This window comes from Stegostoma tigrinum, chromosome 13 (genome assembly GCF_030684315.1).
Source record: "Stegostoma tigrinum isolate sSteTig4 chromosome 13, sSteTig4.hap1, whole genome shotgun sequence".
Lineage (NCBI taxonomy): Eukaryota > Metazoa > Chordata > Chondrichthyes > Orectolobiformes > Stegostomatidae > Stegostoma > Stegostoma tigrinum.
This window is the reverse complement of record NC_081366.1, coordinates 56,105,932-56,128,951: the sequence shown is the minus strand read 5'-3', so window position 1 is coordinate 56,128,951 and position 23,020 is coordinate 56,105,932. Positions and strand designations below refer to the sequence as shown.

The 23,020-nt window shown below is 38.8% G+C and overlaps 1 protein-coding gene across 2 annotated transcripts in view; it reads right to left on the bottom strand.

Moving 5' to 3' along the window:
• Nucleotides 1-23,020, bottom strand: part of cpeb4b (cytoplasmic polyadenylation element binding protein 4b) — an 86,077-nt gene that overhangs the window by 20,938 nt on the left and 42,119 nt on the right. Inside the window, exons 4-8 of one of the 2 annotated variants that reach the window (XM_048543194.2) lie at nucleotides 17,095-17,118; nucleotides 7,254-7,427; nucleotides 6,833-6,922; nucleotides 4,590-4,708; nucleotides 4,357-4,471 (exon numbers count right to left, since the gene is read on the bottom strand). In XM_048543194.2, coding sequence (XP_048399151.1) covers nucleotides 4,357-4,471; nucleotides 4,590-4,708; nucleotides 6,833-6,922; nucleotides 7,254-7,427; nucleotides 17,095-17,118 — 522 coding nt within the window. The remainder of the gene's footprint in view (nucleotides 1-4,356; nucleotides 4,472-4,589; nucleotides 4,709-6,832; nucleotides 6,923-7,253; nucleotides 7,428-17,094; nucleotides 17,119-23,020) is intronic. The other variant, XM_048543195.2, reaches the window with a different exon arrangement.

The window sequence follows — 23,020 nt, the reverse complement described above, 5'->3', positions numbered from 1 at the left end:
TTGACAAAGGGGAGCCAGTTGATGTAGAATATTTGGACTTTCAGAAAATGTTTGACAAAGTCCCACGTAAGAGATTAACGTGTAAGATTAAAGCACATGGGATTCGGAGAAGTGTACTGAGATGAATAGGAAACTAGTTGGCAGAAAGGAAACAAAAAAAGTAGGAATTATCCTTTTCAAATTGGCCGGCAATAACTAGCAGGGTGCCACAGGGATCAGTGCTAGGACCTCAGCTATTCACAATATATATTAATGATTTTGATCAAGAAACAAAATGTAAGATCTCCAAGTTTGCAGATGATACCATGTTGGGTGGGGGAGGAATTAGGACAAGGAGACAGATATCCTTCAGCATGATCGACAGGTTGGGTAAGGGGGCAAATCAATGGCACATGTGGTATAATTTGGGTAAATGTGAGGTTATTCACTTCAGAGGCAAAACATGAAGGCAGATTACTAGCTGAATGGCTGTAAATTGGGAGAGGGGAATGTGCAACAGGACCTGGGCATCCTTGTGCACCAGTCGCTGAAGGTATGCGTGCAGGTGCAGATGCAGCAGGTGATAAAAGAAGGCAAATGGTATGTTGGCCTTCATTGCGAGAGGTTGCGAATACAGGAGCAGGGATGTGTTGTTACAGTTGTACAGGGCCTTGGTGAGACCACCCCTGGAATATTGTGTACACTTTTGGTGTTTTTTTCTGTGGAAGGATGCTCTTGCTTTCAAAGGAGTGCCGCAAGGGTTTACGAGGCTGATTCCGGATATGGCAGGTCTGACTGCGTTGGGATTAGTTTTTGCTGAAGTTCAGACGAATGAGGGGGCATCTCAGAGACTTATAAAATTCTAACAGGACTGGACAGGGTAGATGCAGGGAGGATGTTCCCAATGGTGGGTGTGTCTAGAACGAGGGGTGACAGTTTGAAGATCTGGGGTATCAGAGATAATGGGAACTGCAGATGCTGGAGATTCCAAGATAATAAAATGTGAGGCTGGATGAACACAGCAGGCCAAGCAGCATCTCAGGAGCACAAAAGCTGACGTTTCGGGCCTAGACCCTTCATCAGAGAGGGGGATGGGGGGAGGGAAACTCTCCCTATTTATTCCAGTTCCCTCCCCCCATCCCCCTCTCTGATGAAGGGTCTAGGCCCGAAACGTCAGCTTTTGTGCTCCTGAGATGCTGCTTGGCCTGCTGTGTTCATCCAGCCTCACATTTTATTATCTTGAAGATCTGGGGTAGTCCATTTAAGATGCAGATGAGGAAGCATTTTCTTCACCCAAAGAGTGGTGAGCCTGTGGAATTCATTACCACAGGAAGTAGTTGATGTCAAAGCATTGAATGTATTCAAGGGGCGAGTAGGATCACATGTTATTGGGAGAAAGCAGGATTAAGCTATTCAGTTGGACAATCAGCCATGATCGTGAAGAATGGCAGAGCAGGTGCAAAGGACTGAATGGCCTCCTCCTGCTGCTACTTCTATGCTAACTATTTACAAGACATGTCAGGATTGATAGGATACTCATTCTTGCGCAATAAACACAAACTACAGAAGATACTATAAATCTGAAAGAACACAGAAAATGTTAGAATAACTGAGGAGATCTGGCAGCATCTGTGGAAACAGAATTAACCTTTAGTCCAGCAAGACTTCAAAACCCGTTCCAACCTGTTTACTTTGTCCAGCATTTTCAGTTCATTCTCCATCTTGCTTAGGGGAGTACAACTCCAGCAACACTCAAGAAGCTGACACCATTCAGCACCAAGCAGATCACCTGCCTGTTTGTGGATACGGTCCCAGTCACCCCCTCCACCACCAACTCGCAACAGCAGCAATGTATATCACGTACAAGTTGGCACTGCAAAAATTCACTAAGGATCCTGAGACAGCACCTTCTAAACCAATGACCAGTGCCATTTTGAAGGACAAGGGCAGCAGGTACATGAGAACATTACCAACTGCAAGCTCCTTACCATCCTGACATGGAAGTATATCACTGTTCCTACACTGTTGTTAGGTCAAAATCCTGGGACACTAAATGGATTACATTAATCAAGGAGGCACCTCACCAGCACTTCAAGTGCAATTAACAATTCTACACCTGAATCAAAGGAAACATTTCTCTCTTTGGCCATACTTTCTCTGCTCACTTCTCCTTCACTATTGGTGCTTATGCCTTTGATTGAAGATAAACCAAGACTCAAGCTCTAGAACTTCTTCCCAAAATTTCTCCACTTCTCAATAAAACCTCAAAGTCCAATTCCAGACATACATTGAATTAAGCTTTTAATAACCTCTGTTGATAACTAGTTCACTACTCTTACAATACTTTTGCTGCTGAATTATCCTCTGTAAAACACCTCAACATACGTTTTCCTATTTTAAATGCAAGCTGCTGTTTAATCCTTTTGTTATCATAATTTCTGATTCCTATCACTTCGTTCCAATGTAGCAATTATGTAGTCGAAGCTGGTTTTAGAACTTGAGCTGAGAAACTCCAGGGTCAATTTTCAAACTGTCCGCTCCTACCAGATTTTTGTCTACAAGGTGCACACTACAGCATTTTCACCACGATAGCAAAGCTAACCTCAATTTTCCAGTTATTTAAATAGATGAACAGATGTGGCAAGACATCCATTGTTAAATAGCAAGTAAAATTCACAGAGGTCAGTCTTTAACAAGCATTGTTTCCCACTGGATGATTTTAAAGTGAAGCACATATCAAAGATTATGATAAAACATTTTTACTACTATTCCGAAGATTTCTTGACATTCTGGTCAAAGGGCTTTGCTACGTGATCATCTCATCTAAGTTTCCTCCCTACTGAAAGGCCCAGTATACTGAATGGCCTCTGGCCCCTGAAAATTGTGTCTATGATACTTGGGGATCCATAGAAATTTCTTCTGGTAATCAACTCACTTTCCATCATACATTGCATGACTTTTAATTTTTTCATTTCTACTTCCTTAGCAACATTGAAGCAGGGTATTCAGTCCTTCAGCCTCCTATACAAATCTAGGCCATGGCCAATCATTGACTTTAATGCCATTTTCCTGCACTATCCCCATATCCCTAATTTCATCAGTCTAGAATTCTATGCATCTATGTCTTGGACATATTCGATGACTGAGATTCAACAACCCACTAGGGTACAAAATTTCAAAACATTCACTCTCTTCCTAGTGAAGGAATTTCTCCTCAATTCAGTCATAGTCTAACTGCATCAACAATTCTGAAACAACATCCAGAAGTACAGTGATGATACTGATTCCTTTCTTTACATATCTGGGGACTGTTCTATCACTTCAAAATGTGCTCATATTTATCCAAAAGAAAGTTTCACACTTAATATTTTATCTGCTAAGTTGACCTTTTTCTGAAGTACATTAAGCCGTTTTATTTCAAGTTGCACATTCCACAACTAGGTTAACAAACATTTCCAAGCATAAAATTAAATATTTCATTAGTTTCTTGGAAATGTTAAAGGATAATTGAACTTGTGTCATGAGATTTGATAACTTTGTGTTTCCTCTGGAAATACTCATTCTACAACTGTCCTCAAGTTACAAAATACAAAGAAAATGACATTTTTGTTTTCTGAAAGAATGCAGCAAAATCCTATCCAGAATTTTTATGAACTGTATTCACTGACATCATGTTAACTTTATTTTGCAAAGCGGCCACATGACAAACTTCCAAAATATTTCTTTGGAGCTGAGAGTGGTTAAGTGATTGAGGGAACACTAAGAACTGAAATGAGCTCAAAGCTAAAATGCACAAATCAGGTTGAATAAAATTATTTTTCATTTTGTGTACTCATTTTGTGTTTTTAGTATTAAAGTCCAATGTCTGCTGGCTTTTGATCTCAAACTTTTCACATTTCTGTTCTTATCAACAACTGAAACTGCTTCTGCAAACATGACATGAAGTAATTACAGAAATTGCTGGAAAAGCTCAGCGGTCTGGCAGCATCTGTGGAGAGAAATCAAAGTTAACATTGCAAGCCCAGCGACCCTTCTTCAGAACTGAAGGATTTTCACCAGTTCTGAAGAAAGGTCATTGGACCCGAAACATAATCTGATTTCTCTCCACAGATGCTACCAGCCCTGTTGAACTCTTCCAGAAATTTCTGTTTTTGTTTCTGGTTTCCACTATCCACATTTCTTTTGGGTTTTATGATGTAATTATAACCATCTCATTAAAATGAGAATAAATAACTCTCTCTGTATCTTGGTCCAATTACCTGTCAACCTCTAAGTAAATGCTACATATGGAATGCCACAGGAGATGGAATAATTCCAAACAAAAAGAAAAATGACATTTTATACAATGGGAGTATTTCATTGCTCTTATTGACTTACCAGCTCTCAGAGGCCTGGGGACACCACCTACAAAAATCGTTTTCCGTGGATCAAGTGGCTGAGAACCATCCATTACAAAATCACTATCATTGAGATTCCATGGTCGTATTTGAACCTGTGTTTAAAAATACTTGCATTTACAATTAAACTTAAAATTCAAATATAATCCATTCTTAATTTAAGAGGAGACTAATGTACTTTTGTTCTCATCGAGTTCAATGAGATCTACTCACTGGTTTATCCTTGATGGTTGGACTTGATACACAGAGGTATAGCTTTGCGTCCTCTTCAATGCAAGCATCAATTAAAGCCTGCACAGAACCTTCCTCCTGAAACAGCAGAAATGCATAGCCTACAAAATAAGAAGTAGTAGTGATTTATTAAGGTTAACTACTTTTGTTATTCATCTAGCTAGTATTTTACCTTTTATAAATATTGGAACATACAATTTTAGAATCACAAGTACCAAATGGCACAATTTTCACCTCTTTAATTAGGACTCATATACAATGTTGTTACATCTTGATAAAATTAAAGTTCTGCGGTAATTTTAGTAAGCTAAAGAGATATTCCACAAATGACACAGGGATCTGAAAACTGGGCGTTCAGTCATCACAGACTAGATCTGAGGTTGCTGGTAGGGTTATTACCTTGTTGTATATAATTTTGGAAAGATGATCACTGGAAAAAATACTATTATGCAACTAAAACTATATTGAGAATTGCATTAGAATATCATGGCAATAACACTTATCTACACCATGAAGCTACCCAAGAGCTTTCCTTGACCATGTTTTCTTCCTTATTCTATATTTTAACAGTTAAATTTTAAATTTTGTTGTAGCGTTTTATCAATTAGGAAATACTTTATCCTATGTTTTCTTTGGAAAAAATTGAATCAACTTTTTTCTCCAAGCCTCCTTGATCCCATTATTGCACACTGCAGTTGGGGAAAATCTTCAAATTTAGTTTTGTAGTCAGCTTTCTTGAAGGCCAACAATACGCCAAGACACTTCAGATTACTTTAAACCACACAAGTGATAAGTGACGGAAGTTTTGACATCAAAGTGCATCTTTCAAAATATTATGGAAGATGGTCACTAAATTAAGATATTGTTTGTGAATTGAAATTTTATAAAAATAAAGATGGAACAGAATGATGTATTTCCAAGTCAGAATAGCTTGGAGGAGAAATTGGAAGTGGTGGTATTCCCATGTGCTTACTGTCATCATCCATGTACCTGACAGACATTGTAGATTGGGGGATACTGATTGAAGGTGTTATAGAGTTTAACTGCGTTCAGAGAAACCTTCAGCCTATCGTCTGTGTTGGTGACCAAGCTGGGTGTTGTAATACATTTTGATGTTGGCACGTGCTGAGCCATGTTGTGCCGATGATGGAGCAAATCAATGGATAAATGTTTAAGATGTAGCCATAGCATTTATCTAGTCTTAAGTTTTAGAACACTAGTGACCCTCGAATGCTAATTATAGGGAAATTAGGCAATCTTACTGCTTTGACAATCAAAAGAATGGCCTTCAAGTGTGTGATGGAGTTGGGAGGAACACAGGTGTAATCAAGAGCATATTAACTGAATTTGAAGGAAATGCAAACTTCTTTTAGGTAGCAGCCAGTTAGTAGGCTGCAACCATACAGAAAAATAGGAGGAATAGAAATACAAAACAGACATGAGGCAAACATTATCAGTTACAAGGGATCTGACGTTTATTTAAGTGGCTGCCATATTTTTTAAAAATGAATTTAGCCGAGTCCTGATCTTATGCATAGAGCAAGTGGAGACAGCAGGTGGATAAACATAGCCTACATCAGTTTTACACATTAGAAATTATTGATGTTATTTCCTCCTTCCAATTCTTTGGATTTATCCAAGATTGTAGCATGATGGTACACCCTTCCTAGGCTCTGCCTGAAACTCCACCTTAATTAAACTGGTGTAAAGTGTAGCTTTCTTTCCTCCACCCCTCTATCTGGATAAATGGTATTGTATTTAATATCCCCTAATGTCAATTAACCCACATGACCAATATATTATTCCATCAACCTCCACCTCAATCAAGTGCGCATTCTCACTTTTAACCTTTGAGTCAGCACAATGTACCACACCCAAAAAAGCCGGCCACATTCAAAGCCTGCAAATAATATTTCATAATTATTCCAGGTTGAAACCACTGACCTACACCAAGATGTTATGATTGTTCTAACTGTCACATTAGTTAGTAATGTTAGTTTTGCAAAGTTTAGAGACTTTAAAATTGATTTAAGTATCCAATTTTTAAGGCAAAGACCTTACTTTGATAATTGTTTCCTTTCATTGCATGCAACAAGGTTAAAACAAAGATCAATAAAGCATTTGTAAAGACAATGAAGATTAAGACAGCTTTGTTCAAATGTGACTTCTCCCTCTCAATCATAGTATTACACAAAAAGTCAGTTGTCAGATCTAATTTGACTTACCTTTTGGTGGAAAGTATGACTTGCTTTCTGCTTTATGAGGCCAGTCAACAACCAGAGAACCAAAACGACGAAAGCTAGCCGTGATTTCATCTGTTTGAACAAAAACATACTCAGTCTCTCCTAAATACATGGATTGTTATTCTACAAGGGACATAAAAAATATATTCTACATCGGTCAATATAGAAAAAAAAAGTAAAAGCAGAGTCATTTCTTGACCGAGATCACTACTTAATCTTGGCATGCATGCACATTGCCCGTCTTGCTTCAGTATGAAATATAACACAACAAGAGGGAAATATGGACTTTTCGTTTCAATTTTTTAAAAAATTGTGGTTTGTCCTAATATTAAATTGTCATAAAATATACAAAATATTTACTCATATTTTGAAACAAACTATTCTTGCAAAAATGCAGACCTACCTTCATCAATATCAGGTGGCAAGCCACCAACAAACACTTTACGGGAATATCGCTCCACTCGTTCACCATTTTGATGAGGAAAACAATGAGGAGAGCTTAGGCCACTATGAAGAGTTTGATCACCACGTCCATCATCGAGGAACCCATCTTCAACAGGGAAAAGTGATGAATGACCTAGAAAAAAACAAATAATAAACTATTAAGGAATTCGCAAATGCTTTGTTTCATGTCAGGAAAGCATTTGTGCTGTAAACTTTGTATTCTACCCTTCAGCTATCCTTTCTTAAGACAGATGCATGAAAAACAATGACCGCAGTTTACATCGCACCAGTTTGAAGATTTCAGATATTTTCATCATAGCACTTCAAAAATCTGCATATAGTTCGTATTTGGTTCCCACAGAAACTTGTACTTGTTTCTAAGTATATAAATAACTATTTTAGAGAAGTATGGGCTAACAAATAAAAGTCAATGGGTATCTTTAAAGGCAAAGAGGGCTCAAGCAACCTGATACAGCACTTTGGAATGATGAAGAAGTTCACGAAGGCAGAACAGTTGTTGTGCATACAGATTTACAATAGAAGTTACAAAGAAGAGTAATACTAGTTCGCAAAAAATGAAAGCCCATTGGATTCAATGGAATGTTGCACCACGGATATCAAACAAAGGGACTGAAAGCAGAGATGTTAAAGAGGGAATGCACTTAAATCTGACTGTGGTTTAAGAGGGAACACAAGACCATAAGGCACAGAAGGAGGTCATTCAGCACAACAAATTGACAACATAATTCAACGAGATCATGGCTCATCTGATAATTCTCAACTCCTTATCTATTTATTCATTCCTGGATTTCTTAAGAGTGTTTATTTTATCTATTTTAGCATTGAATATATCATAACAACCCTCTGCACATAATCACTACCCGCTGGAGTAGTCTTAAATGGATGACCCCTTACTTTGAGATTCTCTCTTCTGGTCCTAAACTCTCCCATGAGATGAAACAGCCTTGCCACACGGACATCTGCCAATGTGGTATACTGTATCCATTGTACCCGGTGTGGCTTCCTCTACATTGGGGAAACCAAGCGGAGGCTCGGGGACCGCTTTGCAGAACACCTCCGCTCGGTTCTCAATAAACAACAGCACCTCCCAGTCGCGAACCATTTTAACTCACTCTGCCATTCCTCAGATGACATGTCCATCATGGGCCTCCTGCAGTGCCACAATGATGCCGCCCGAAGGTTGCAGGAACAGCAGCTCATATTCCGCTTGGGAACCCTGCAGCCCAATGGTATCAATGTGGACTTCACAAGCTTCAAAATCTCCCCTTCCCCCACTGCATCCCAAAACCAGCCCAGCCTGTCTCCACTTCCCTAACCTATTCTTCCTCTCACCAATCCCCTCCTCCCACCTCAAGCCGCACCTCCATTTCCTACCTACTACCTCATCCCGCCTCCTTGACCTGTCCGTCTTCCCTGGACTGACCTATCCCCTCCCTACCTATACTCTCCTCTCCACTTATCTTCTTTTCTCTCCATCTTCGGTCCGCCTCCCCCTCTCTCCCCATCCCCCTCTCTGAAGGAGGGTCCAGGCCTGAAACGTCAGCTTTCGTGCACCAGAGATGCTGCTTGGCCTGCTGTGTTCATCCAGCTTCACACTTTGTTACGTTGCCACATGGACCCTGCCTAGTCCACGAAGAAACTTGCATGCTTCAACAAGGTTCCCTCTTATTTTTCTACATTTCAATGACTAAATGCCCAACTTACAGAATGTCCTCATAAACCAGTCCTCTTGTATCCAAAATCAACCTTGTGAACCTTCTCTGAACAATCTCCAAAGCTAATATATCTTCCCTTGAATAACGGGCTCAAAACTGTTCACATTATTCCAGTTGTGACCTAATTAGTGCCTTATATTGTTTTTAACAAATCCTTTCTATTTTTACATTCCATTCCCTTTGAAATAAAGGCCATTAGCCATTTGCTTTCCTATTACCTTCTGAACACTGATGCTAGCTTTTTGTGATTTATGCGTGAGGATTCTGAAATCCCTCTGGACTGTAGCTATCTGCAGTCATTTTCCACTTGAATAATATTAGTTCCTCTATTCTTCCTGCTAAAAATGCATTTTCTCCCATGTTACTGTTCGTTGTTTTGCCCACTCACTTAACCTGCCTAAGTCCCTCAGCAGACTCTGCGCCTCACCACCTGCCTTCCTGTCTATTTTGTATCAAATGTAAACTGGATTATAGTAGATTCACTCCCCTCAAAGTCACCAATATACATTGTAATTTTTTTTAAAAAGTCATTTGTGGGATGTGGGCATCACTAGCTGGCCAGTATTTATTGCCTGTCCCTAGCTGCCCCTGAGAAGATGATGGTGAGCTGCCTTCTTGAGCTGTTGTAGTCCATCTGCTGTAGGTTGGCCCACAATGCCATTAGAAAGGAGGGAATTCCAGGCTTTTGACCCAGCGACAGTGAAGGAACAGTGATATATTTCCAAGACAGGACACTAAGCAGCTTGGAGGGGAACTTGAAGGTGGTGGTTCCATATATCTGCTACCCTTGTCCTTCTAGGTAGAAGTGGCTGTGGGTATAGAAGATGCTGTCTGAGGATCTTTGGTGAATTTCTGCAGTCCAACTTGTACATTGTACACATTGCTGGTATTGAGTGTTGGTGGTTGACCCAGCGCTGACACCTATGGCTAGTTACAGGTCAGCATCCTGAAATTGCCCACTTTATCCCAACACTTCTTCTATCTGTTATCTAACCCTTTATCCATGGTAATATACTACCTCAAACACCATATTACGTATTCTAAATGCTCTGCTGTTACAACTTTGTCAACAGACTAACATTTTCCCCAATAAGACATTACACTATTGGCCCAAAACCTACCAGCTTTTTTGTCTCCTTTTATTTTGAAATATCCTAGAGATATTTAAGCTTCCCAATCGCTTTTTGTATCTAATGTAATTTCCCACTGCTGAGGAAAAGTTTAGAGTTGACAATGTAGACATTGACAGGTTTTTTCCATGATTGGAGCATCTAAAACATGGGGACACAGCCATAGGACAACCACTTAGGGCTGAGAGGAGAAATCTCTTCACTCAAAACTTTGACACACTTTAGAATACTCTACTCAGAAGACAGTACATGCTGTTCGTATACAGTGATAGTCAAAACTGACTGATTTAGGTCTCTTGATTTTAGAATGGGTAGGAAAACGTAGTTAACACCGAGGATTAGTCATCATAGTATTAAATGACAGAGTTGGTGAGACAGGCTAATTGGCCTACTCCTGCTCAGATTTTTAATGTTCTTGTACTTTTTTTGCAAATGAAGAAATTATGATTGCAATAAAAAACTTCAGTTTTTTAAAAAAATATTTCACCTTCAGGATTACAAAATTACAATTATACATTTTTCTATAATAATGTTGAAATAGAATGGATTTCATCAACTGTCCATTTCATAATATATCTGGCTCATCAGTTCTGTAAGCCACCGCCATACAACTTTAGTTCACAGGCAATGATGTTAACACAAATAAAATGTTGAGAAGTGAATGCTGCAGTATTGCTGATTTTCCTGAACTTCAAGTATAGTATGGAGCCTGCCCTCAAAGTATCTGTATAAAATATGAAGTATGGATCTGCACTGGTCATTTACTTCATTTTTGATCTTGAATGTACCTAATCTAGAAAAGTAAACTATTTGCATACTAGATCTGAGCAACATCTCCCAGCTAAGCAATGTGGAGGACCAAAGTCACATTGCATGTGACATTCACTACAAAATCTCTGCTCTCACCAATGACTTCATCCCTCCTTGGGCACAAAAGCTGAACCAGATAGCTTGCAACCTAGTAATCTTCTTAGAGTCTGAACTAATATTTAGACTCAGATAATAGGAACTGCAGATGCTGGAGAATCCAAGATAACAAGGTGTGGAGCTGGATGAACACAGCAGGCCAAGCAGCATTTTAGGAACAGGAAAGCTGACATTTTGGGCCTGGGCCCTTCATTGGAAAAAAAAAAGGGTCCAGGCCTGAAACGTCAGCTTTCCTTCTCCTAAGATGCTGCTTGACCTATTGTGTTCATACAGCTCCGCACCTTGTTATCTCTAATATTTAGATGCATTATCATAAAAAAATGGCTACCCTCATCTTAGTGACATGAACTGTCTCAGTCCCCCTATCTCCGCCAGTTTACTTGGATTGTCTTATGCAGACTTCCTCCCTTCCATTAAACTTTGCAAATACCTGCAGCTGAAGGCACAGCTTTGATCCTCTGGAATTACCTACATTTCCACCCCAAGCTACGAGGATTCTGAAAGCAGACTATTTAACTCAACCTGTTCTTGCTGGCATTTAACCTTCATTGAAGCAGAAAAATCCAAATGTATGCACCTTGTGCCCATAAATATAATACTTTTTCTTCAAACACTAATCATAACTTGACACAATTTCTGCATTAAGCGCTAACTCTAGTAGTGCATTCCAGTCCAATGATTTCTTGTAAAAACATCTTCTGCGCTCTAAAACATTGTTTCATTTTGTATCTTTGGATTTTATACATTTGGTGGAAATAGTCTGTTTTTATCTACTTCATCCTATTTGTACAACTATCAAACAACCCAAGAATTGCTTGATTCAAATAAAACAGATTGTGTAAAAGCTGATGCTCTTCAGCCCTCGAGCTCTCGTTTCTGCATTTTTTTTTATAAATTATCCTTTTACATGATTTTCAGGGAAGCTTTAGATAGGAATTTCAGTTTGCAATGTTAATGTTTAAATAGAATTGAAGCCTGTGAGCCAATCCTAACAGTCACAGCTACTGAACATATTACCAAATATTTAGACTTAGAGAAGATAATAATTGGAAGATTCAAACCTATCAAGGGACTGTCTTTATACAATTTAAATCTTTGTAAGATAAACATATCTAATTCTGTATGAAGCAGTTTTGTGTAAGTGTGCCACATTGCCCTCCAGGCCAAATTTCCTGGGGATTTTTCTTTATATTCATCGAGAACATTGCAGTCAAGACTATTTGTTGACCAACCAAATTGCTTTCAAAAAGATGGTGGTGAGTTGTTTTCTTCAACTGAAGTCGCTGTAATGTAGGAACATACAGTAAAGTCAGGGAGATCCAAGTTCTGAACCAATAATAATAAGTCAGTGAGCATGTGACTTGGAGGGAAACCTGTAAGTGGTGTTCCCACATATCTGTGCCATTGAACTTCTAGGTGGTAGGGAGCCACATGGTTTAGAAGCAGCTGTCAGCTGAACCTTGCCAAGTTACCGCTATGCATCTTATACGCTTTGTACTACTGCTGGTTTATGCCAATAATGAAGAGAGTAAATAATTTAAAGCACAGGTTGGAGATGGAGTCAAGCTTTTTGACTTTACTTGTCACCAACTCATCCTGGATGGTAGAGGATAATCAGTCACACTCCTGACTTGAACATTGTGCACGATGGGTAGGCTTTTTGTTCAGGGTTGGGGGCGGGGGGGTGGCGCAGGTGCAGACGCAGACCGATTTAAAATGAGAAAGGGGATGCCTGGGATTTTAAAAAACAGCCCATGTACCAATTCCACAACTATGAAGAATGTGATGACAAGACAGACCACGTACAGAGTACAGGAATCATTTGATGCACTATTGTTCAATCTGATGGTTCTGAATACTGTGCACTGATGATTCCCATTTCTAACGTAAATGATGGAAAGTTATGGGTGAAACCACTGAAGATGACCAGGCCTAGAACACCATCCCGAGAAACTCTTGCATCAGTGTACTGAAACGGAGATGAGTGGCCTTTAATACCACAGTTGCCATCCTTCATTCTTGGTATGACTAACCAGCAGACAGCAATTAACCAGACTCTCATTGACTTTAATATCAGACATCAAGAAGCTCTAGCAGAATTTAAGGCAGTCATTTTTACTCCACTTCTGGAATTCAGCTCTGTAGGCCATGTTTGAATCAAATCCATGATGAGGACGAGCTGAGTAGCAGGACCCAAACTGGGCAATAGTGTGCTTACTAATGCTAAGTGCCATTTGATAAACAGCAACCACCACCTTCCAGTATTAAAGACGACATAGAGGATACTGGAAATCAAAATTAAAAATAGGTCTCTCTGATGAAGGGTCTAGGCCCGAAACGTCAGCTTTTGTGCTCCTGAGATGCTGCTTGGCCTGCTGTGTTCATCCAGCCTCACATTTTATTATCTTAAAAATAGGTCTGTGTACTTCAGCACTTATAAACACCTATGGAAAGAGAACAAAGCTGAATGGAATATGTTGCAAAGAAGCATCACATCCCACTTGAAATGTGAACCCTTTCTCTCCCTACAGCTGCTACTGTTAATAGCATGTGTTTTTATTACTGGTAAGTTGTCTGCTTGCTTTGGATGGGGGAAGAAATAATGTAATCTGAAAGCAGCTCAAAAGCATATTTGCCATCTAGAAAAATCAGGATGTGTGAAGTCAATAGCAATTGTATTGTCCAAGGACTAACGCTGTTGGTAAATCTGAATTATCAGAAGTTACTTGAAATGCACAAATTTCAAGAGATAAAGTCACAATATATTATCTAAAATAATTCAACAGTATAAGGAATACTGCAGTATTCAACTTAGACCTCTTCCATAACGAACAATATCTTTCCCCCCACATTTGCAACTTGTCAATGTTGTCAAAATGGACAGGAATAGTGAGTAAAGGGTGCAAATGTAAGTTCTGACACAACTGCACAACTTATGTGCTGTTTATTGGAATGTTAGCTTTTATCTTGGAGGCAGAAATAAAAATGTGGAAGAGATGATTAGATTGTACACTGCAATAAATGTTCAGCTTTGCAGATCAAGTTTCAGGAAAGATATCAAAAACCAAAAAAAAAACGTATGAGTTGGAAACTAGAAATAAACCAGAAAGTGGAGGAAATTCTTAGATCGGACAGCATCAGTCAAGACAGGTTGACAGGTAACATTTCTGGTCAATAAACATTGGCAAGAACTGGGAAAAGTTAGAAATGGAACAGCAAGTGAAAGTTTAGGATGTGAAAGCTGATAATACAAGTAACTATAATAGTTGCAGATTAAATTGTCAGTCACATAATTCAAAGAATTATTAAAGCACCTGGTATCTACTATGCAGACTTAAATTCAATAGTACATGCATGTCTGGGCTCAAGTTAATGAATTTAAGTGTATTGCGGTACACTTCCAATCACATGTTGGCATAAAAGAACAAAGCTCAGTAAGACAGAGTCAGAGCTTTATACTATTAGCCTGCATGCAATGATTGGATGATGGCATAGTTAGCACATCTCTAAAGGGTATATCACACATCTGCAACAGAGAAAGCTGGGAGTTAAATGACAGTAGAGTCATCTGATCTTCATTTTGCCTTCACATATGGAGGAAGCCGTATTTTGAATAGGTAATATGATATACCAAATTGAAAATACAAACAAGAAGCTGATTCAGGTCTAAGGAGTGTTTGGGCCCTTGGACAGCAAGCAGCAAGGAAATAAAAGATCAGGTGATGTATCAACTTGGTTGGATCACTCCTGTTTAGTTGGTAATAGAGGCCCCAGGCTTCCACAGACCTATTATTTAAATTCTGTTGCGAGCTTGACTCTTCCATCATCAGCCTCCGACATGGCAGGCAAAGCCCAAAGAACCTCAAGGAACAGCACGTCAATCTTTTTCCCCCCACCCTGAGAGCTTTACAGCCTTCAGGCCTTTTAAGTTTATACTCAACATTAAAACTACTGGCTTAGTCTTTACTCATTGCTTTTCCTGCAATGCCCTTCTCTCCTCATTTTCAGACAGCAGCTGTTCACCATTCTGCCATTCATACCACTTCTAGACAAGTTTTCCTTCCTTGTTCCTTTGTCACTCCTTTTGACCTTGCACCATTTTGTCATTTAATTGACCCTTCCTTTCAGCCATCATTCCTAAATTTCCCCAATTTTTGTCAAAGTTCAATATGGAATATTCCGTCTGTTTTCCTCTCAAAAGATGCAGATTCATCTACTGATTATTAAGCATTTTGTTTTTATTTTAGAGATATATTGGGCTTGAAAGTTGCTGCACAAGTTCATCAGTCCGAGAGGGTGGATGAAGAGAAAAGATTGCATCAACTAGGATCACTACAGAATAAAGAAATGATAATTACTTAACAGGTCTTGATTCAGTTAAGGCAAAATGAAGAGAAATCATTTCTGGATTTCTCTCACCAGGTGAAAAGAAACTGCACATATAACTAGCGAGGCAACCTAGGAAATAAGAGGTGTATCTGAAGGTTACTTTTTCCTCATTCTTCAGAAGGGTCCTGACCCGAAGTGTCAAGTTTTCCTGCTTCTCTGATGCTGCTTGGCCTGCTGTGTTGATCCGGCTTCACGCCATGTTATCTCAGATTCTCCAGCATCGGCAGTTCCTACTATCTGATTAAATCCGTACTCATTTTCTGGCAATATCCAATGTTGTCCAAAGCCCCAGAATTCAAAAACTAACTACTTGAATGCACCGAGAATTAATTATATTGCATACCAGAACTTTGAATCTGAAGTTAATCTTTCATTAATTTTGGTTCAATTATGACAGCTTAGAGATTGTTAACAAAGTTATTGCTGGCATCAAGCTATTCACATTTGTTTTTCACCTCGTTTACTTCACATGAGTTAAGAAAATGTATTTCAGTTTTAGTCAGTGACTGTTCTTTTAGTGATCATTATGCAACTTGAACAAACTTGAAAACAAATTCACTGTGTAAATGTGTGTATTACCAGCATAAATTAAAATGAAGTTTGCATTTTTATGTGGTCTACTTTTTCCTAAAATATGGAAATAGTTTTCTATTGTTTGGACAAACTGTTGAAGCATCCGATTTTATAAATTAGTACACAGTTGTAGACATCTAATATTGGTTAGTCATGCAGTAAAGCAAAGTAGTTTCGCTTTGTTCTTGCAGTAGCTACATACACACACTGGCTTTATAAAATAAAAGTCTCAGTAAAACAGATCACTATTTTTAAAAAATGCCATTTCAATGCTATTTTAAGGACTGGCAATTTGGAGAAAACAATTCCAAAGAATGAAAGATTTCAGATGCACATTTTCAAATGGAGATGAAAAGTTGCACAGACAGACATTTTTCTCCCTCTCCTTGGTTTCATCGCCACATCTAACAGGGAAACGTGGTGAAGTGTTAATGAAAATAATCTATATTCAAAACAATAAATCAAGTTATATCATTGCTATATATAGTTAGAACGTACCAAATATTCATACAAATTTGTTAAAATTAAAGGGACACCAAGTGAAGTTCAAACTACAAAGAGTAGTTTTCCATGTCTTATTGGAAGTAGTTCAGAATGGAGTAATGACCAAATCAAGGTGAAACTGTGTAGGAAGGGTAACAGAGTTTTCTCCACCCCAACTCCCACCACCACCCCCCCCACCGCCCCACAAGTGTATCAAGTCTTCTTCTGTATTATCAAATGGAATTCTAAGCTTGCATTTATTAAACATCATGCAAAGTCAAGGAACCCAGAGGAAATCATGAGGCCAAATTTTGGGCATCTTAGAAACAGGTCGGAGGTCTAGAATGAATTATGAATGTACAAGGAAAAACTTCATTGTTATTGATATCTTATGCAATCTAAATAAAATATACTTTGTGTCATGCATCTCATGCTGAAACTTCAAAGTCCTTCATAAGGAGTTACTGTGTTTGAAGTTGTGACTTGCATTTAAAAACATATGACTAGTCATTGTGAAGTACTATGCTATGAATATATTAAAAATTTATTTTCATGGTTTTACCTCGCCTTCGCCCATATGTCCTTGCTGCATGTAAACAGAAAGAAAACACTTTTCAATCAAAGAAGATAAATTTATTTCCTTTATCACACCCATGTAGAGAAAGCAATGCAGAAACTATGGATTACAATGTCAAGAAAACAGTCTAAATTAGTTTCAAAGTGCAAAAGGGAAATGTGCAATTTAAATGGATATCACATTTGTAAAACGTGTAAATGTTAATACTGAAAACCCTAAACAGAAGCCTGCTATTGTGGCATTAGCAAGGATTTGATATCAAATTAACAACTTTTTCCAATCATTAATTACTAAATGATCAATATTTTTCAAAAGTGAGAGATGAAGAAAGGCAGGATAAATTGCATAGTTGATTAAAAAGCTGATAATGAACAGTTATATCAAATTCCTCTTGGTCTTGCCAAAAAAACAGATGGAATTAGTCGAATAGTTGTAAAGATTTCAACTATCACAATGGTCACCTAGAGTAATCTAGGGAAGTCTTGACCCTAGATCAAAAACAACAGTACAATTTGCCTGAGGCACCACTGTAGTCTATGTGAAGAAGTAGGTGCTGCAATGTTAGCTCCTTAAGGAGTTCCAAGATTTCATCCGAGTGGCAATGAAGGATGATAAAGTTCAAACCGGTATGTGTGACTTGAAAGAAAACACAAAAGCAATGTTGATCAAATGCACCTATTAAATGTTGAAGGTTTAGGAGCTGCTGCAGTGCATGTAGTTAATAGATGGAGTAAATGGCAAACTCTGGTTGGAATGCTGATTGAGTGGACTACTTTGTACAGAATAATGGCAAATTTCTGGTCTTAGGAGCTGCATTCACCCAGGCGATAGAGGATACAATATAACACGGTATCTTGCATTCCAGTTCATTAAAACTAGCTGGAGTAGGATGCTTGACTCGTAGCCTACTCCCCCATTCAATATCCTCTACATCACTGCCACACTCCCACGCTCTCTCCATATCCTTGATATCTCAAAAAAATCCCAAGACCCAGTTTCTGGGAGGGAAAGTTTTCGTATTCCAGTTCTAAAATGACCTACTCCATATCCTGAGACTGTGACTCTTTGCTCTAGACTCCCCAGTGGAAACACCCACCCTGCATTTTGTCTGTCTTGCCCAATTTGAATGCTGTGTCTTCCAAACACAGATCCACTTGTTCTTCTAAATTCACTAATCTCTCTTCACACGACAATCGTGCCAACCTCTGTATCAGGCTACAGAACCTTTGCTGTACATATCTACAGTAGTATATCCTCTCAGATATGGAGGAAAACCGGACACACCACTCCAAGTGTAGTCTTAGCAAGCCATAAATGCAGCACTGTGGAAAGCAAAGGGAAATTCATACAGCATAGAAACCGAACCTTCTCTTTAATTCGTCTGCAACAACCAGACATGCCAATCTGGAGTGTCAGAGGCGGAGGAATGACCTTATAAAGGCTTATAAAATCAGGAGGGGTGTGGATAGTGAACACTCAGGATCTTTTCCCCAGGCTAGTCCCATTTACCAGCATTTGGTCCTTATTCCTACAAACCTTTCCTACTCATGTACCTATCCAAATTAGGTCTTTCAAATATTGTGATTGCATCAGTTTCTCCACTTCCTGTAGTAGCCTGTTCCAAACATGCACCACTCTGCATGAAACAGTTACTCATCAGGTCCTTTTTAAAATTTTCACTTCTTACCTTAAAAGCTATGCCCTCTAGTTTTGGACTCCCCCACCACCCTAGGAGAAATATCCTGGCGATTCACTCCATCCACACCCCTCAAGATTTTCTAAGCCTTGATAAAGGTCACTCCTGATGCTCCAGAAAAGAAAAACGGCCCCAGCCTATTGAGCCTCTCCCTATAGTTCAAACCCTCCAACCCTGGCAACATCCTTGTACATCTTTTCTGAACCCTTTCAAGTTTCACAATATCTTTCTTAAAGCAGGGAGACCAGAATTGAGCACAGTATACCAAAAGAGGCCTCAATGTACTGTACAGCCACAACATGACATCCCAAATCATACTGAATGTTCTGATCAATGAAGGCAAGTGTGCCAAACGTAATCTTCACCACCCCTGCCTACCTGCAATTCCACTTTCAAGGAAATACGGGCATGCACCTCTAGGTCTTTGTTCGACAGCACTCCCCAGGATACTACCATTAAGTGTATAAGTTCTGCTTTAGTTTGCCTTACCAAAATAGAACACTTTACATTTACCTACATTAAACTTCACCTGCCACTCTTTGGCTCCATTGGCCCATCTGATCAAGGTCCAGTTGTATTCTGCAGTAACCTCCTTCACAATCCACTACACAACATATTTTGGTGTCCTCTGCAAACTTAGTAATCATACCTCCACATTCACATTCAAATCATTTACATAAATGGCAAAAAGCAACGGATGGTGAGAGTGTCACTGTAGAAATGCACATGATCTGATCAACTAATCAGTTTATCCTCAAGGCAGAAGGCAGAACACATTCATGCTCTATATTATTCTATTACACAACAACCAGAAGGCTCCAAAACTGCCAACTCAATTATTTAAATCAATTTTTGAACATGTTAAATCCTTGAATGCAGAGTGTACAGTAAGCACACTATACATTGCACCTAATCCCAGCTATCCCTTTCATACCTCAAAAAAAGTAATCACATCTCCCAAAGTTTTAAAAAGTGTAGCAGAAGATGATTTCATGATATTTTTCAGCTAACATTAATGCTTGATAGTCATGCCTGTCAGAAGAAAATTTGACATATGACAAAAGTTTTAAAGGAAGTGCTACAACAGCACAAGACAAGGAGTGCTGTTATAAAAAGGACTGACTTCATCTTAAACTACAATAATTCAAGTTGTAGCTAATACAGTCCTGCAATGGTCAGGTTCAGTTAATTTCCTAAGTGGGATTAGTTAGCTCAGTAGGTTGGACAGCTGGTTTGTGATGCAATGTGATGCCAACCATACAGGTTCACTTCCTGCAACTAGCTGAGGTTACCACGAAGGACTCTTTTTCAAAATCTTCACTCACCTGATATGTGATGACCCTCAAGTTTAACCACCACCAATTGTTTCTTTAATGAGACACACTAGTAGGACTAAGCTGACTTGACTTTTACTTCTCTAGTGAGAGATGAAGTGGACAAATGTCAATTTGCAAGAATTTCAGAGGTTGTTCCATTTGCTTCAAATTGAAAAATCGATCAAGTTTGAAATACAACAGAAGATAGATTTCAAAGCAAAACAATGATTTATTACCACATAACAGGAGATTCAAAAACAGAGGAGGATCTTTTGACTAGTCAGACTTTAGAATAAGTAGTTAAAATATATATAAAATATGTAAGCATTTACTAGACAGTCAAGTAAGGAATCAGTTATGCCAGGGAAAAGCTGTCATTAGTGTTTAAAAATGTTAAGGCAGGTGTTAATGGATAGACAAGCTGTAATTAAACCAATGAGGTATGAGACCATTTGAGAAGTTGTATCTAAAATTACTGTGGGGAAATTAATGTGGACATTCAGGCGGCATGACCAGATTTTCCAGCCATCCTTGGACTCAAAAACAGTAAGAGGAGTGAAGAATTGCAAATGTTACTGTTCAAAGTTTAAAGTTAAACCTAGAAATGACAAGGCAGTCTTTAATTTTGGTGCGTAATTCAAGACAAAACTGTGACTTGGCAAATGCAGTTTAATTAGACAAAGCCAACATAGATTTGTTATGGGTGAATTACATTCAACTAGATCTTACCCTAGACATTGGTTTACAGGGCACAACTTCAAAACATACACACGATACAAAGTTTGAAATCATCATGAACAGTGATAAGGAATAGGTCAGAATTTCATAAGGACATTCAAAAGGCTGGTACATGTGTGGTGGATGAAACTAAATGCAGAAAAGAGTGAAGGGATTTACTTTTGTAGGAAGAATATAAAAACAAAGGCTAGTTTTAAAATGGCATGCAGGAATAGCAGGACATGAGTGTACTGCACATTAATCACTGAAGGTGGCAACATATGTTGAGACAGCACTATTAATACATACAAAAGCAGTAATTATAAAACTTGCATAGTTGTTATTCAGCCTCAGCTGCAGTTTTGTGTGCCACACTTTAGGAAAATTACACACGCACTGGAGTGCAGGAAAGATATGAGATTGCTCCCAGGGATGAGCAAATTCTGTTGCATAAACAGATTGGAGAAATTATCCCATAATCTTAGACTATGACCCCAGATTTTAGACACTCCAGTCATCAGAAGCTTCCTCCTTGCATTTATCCCATCTTGACTTGTTAAAACTGAGGAGTTTCTATAAAATTTCCTTCTCACTCTCCTAAACTCAAGTGAATATAGTCCTAGCCAATCTAGTCTCACCTCGTATGCCAGTCCTGCCATCCCAGGCAACAGGTGTTCCCGTTCCATAGTCAGGACATCCTTCCTCAGATAAGGCAACCAAAACCTGGCACAATACTCTGTGTGGCATCATCAAGGCCTTGTACAACTGTAGCAAGACCTAACCAGATGATGAGGCTGATTAGACCAGATCAAGCATCAGCATTCAATTATGGGAATCACCTTAGGAAAGTGATATTCACTTTGATGGGGGTGCTACGTAGACTAAACAGAATAATATTTTAAGGATGGCATTTTTGCAATAGCTCAAACTGAAATTGGTTCACGAGACCAGTATGTAGAAATCAGTTTAGATTAAGGTAAGGAACGAAGGGAGAAAACGTCTTCACTACCATGAGTGGTCTACAGGCCCCAAAATAAAAAAGGTCAGAAATGAAGGATGACTTTAATCTATACATAATCTGGAAAGATCAGGCTGCAAGTAGCAGCTTTGATGAGGAGCTCATTGGATGCTTTTGAGATGTTTCTTAGATTGGTTTAACTTTACATTGGTTTGAAAGGTAGAAGATGGAGTCTAAGACTAGGACTTTAAACTAAGAGCAACTAAATGGGCATGAAAACAGAGCTAACTAAAGCAAAACTCACATTTAAGGCTACGGAATAGATCAGAGATCCAAGGCAGACTAAGGGAATAATGCAGAACTCGGAATAAGTATGTTTCTAATATAAAACAATTCTAGAGCGGAGCCATCATGATTAACTATAATAGTAGAGGAGCATATCTAGCTTAATAACAAAATACAGTTGTATAATGAATGATTGGTCTGAATATAAACAGCACAGAATCACAAGTCTTAGTGGAGAAACAGACCATTTGGCCCACTGTACCCACATGGCTTTTCAAATAAGCATTTGGTAAGAAAACGTGTCAAAGTATCATAAAAGTCACAGATAGTAGGAACTGTCGATGCTGGAGAATCTGAGATAACACGATGTGAAGCTGGATGAACACAGTGGGCCAAGCAGTAGAGGAGCAGAAAAAAAAACCACGATGTTTTGGGTTCAGATCCTTCTTTAGAAAATGGGTCTCGACCCAAAATATCATAAAAGTCAGATTGTTTTCACAATGGCAATTAATGCTGGGTTAATTGCTAATTGATGAATTTTTATTAACCAAATGGTGCGACAGGATACAGGGCACAGACAGGAAATGTTCTAGGCCCAAGCACCTTCAGCTGCTTCAATTGTGTTTTCTCCACAAGGCCAGAAATGAAGCAGCCCTTTTCTTTATGCAGCACAACTTGGGCAAATATCCTGACTTGGATAAGTGGCAAGTCACATTCATGTGATAAAGGAGACAAGCAACAGCTCCCTCAAAGCAAGGCAAGAGGATCCAACCAATGGACCTTGAAATTCATGGCCTTACCATTGCTAAGTTCCACACTAATATCCTGGAGGTTACCGGTGACCAGCCACATAACCAGTCAGAAACTAGAAATTCTCCACTAGTAAAAATCACTCCTGGCTCAAAGTCTATCCACATTATCTGAGCACAAGCCTTAAGT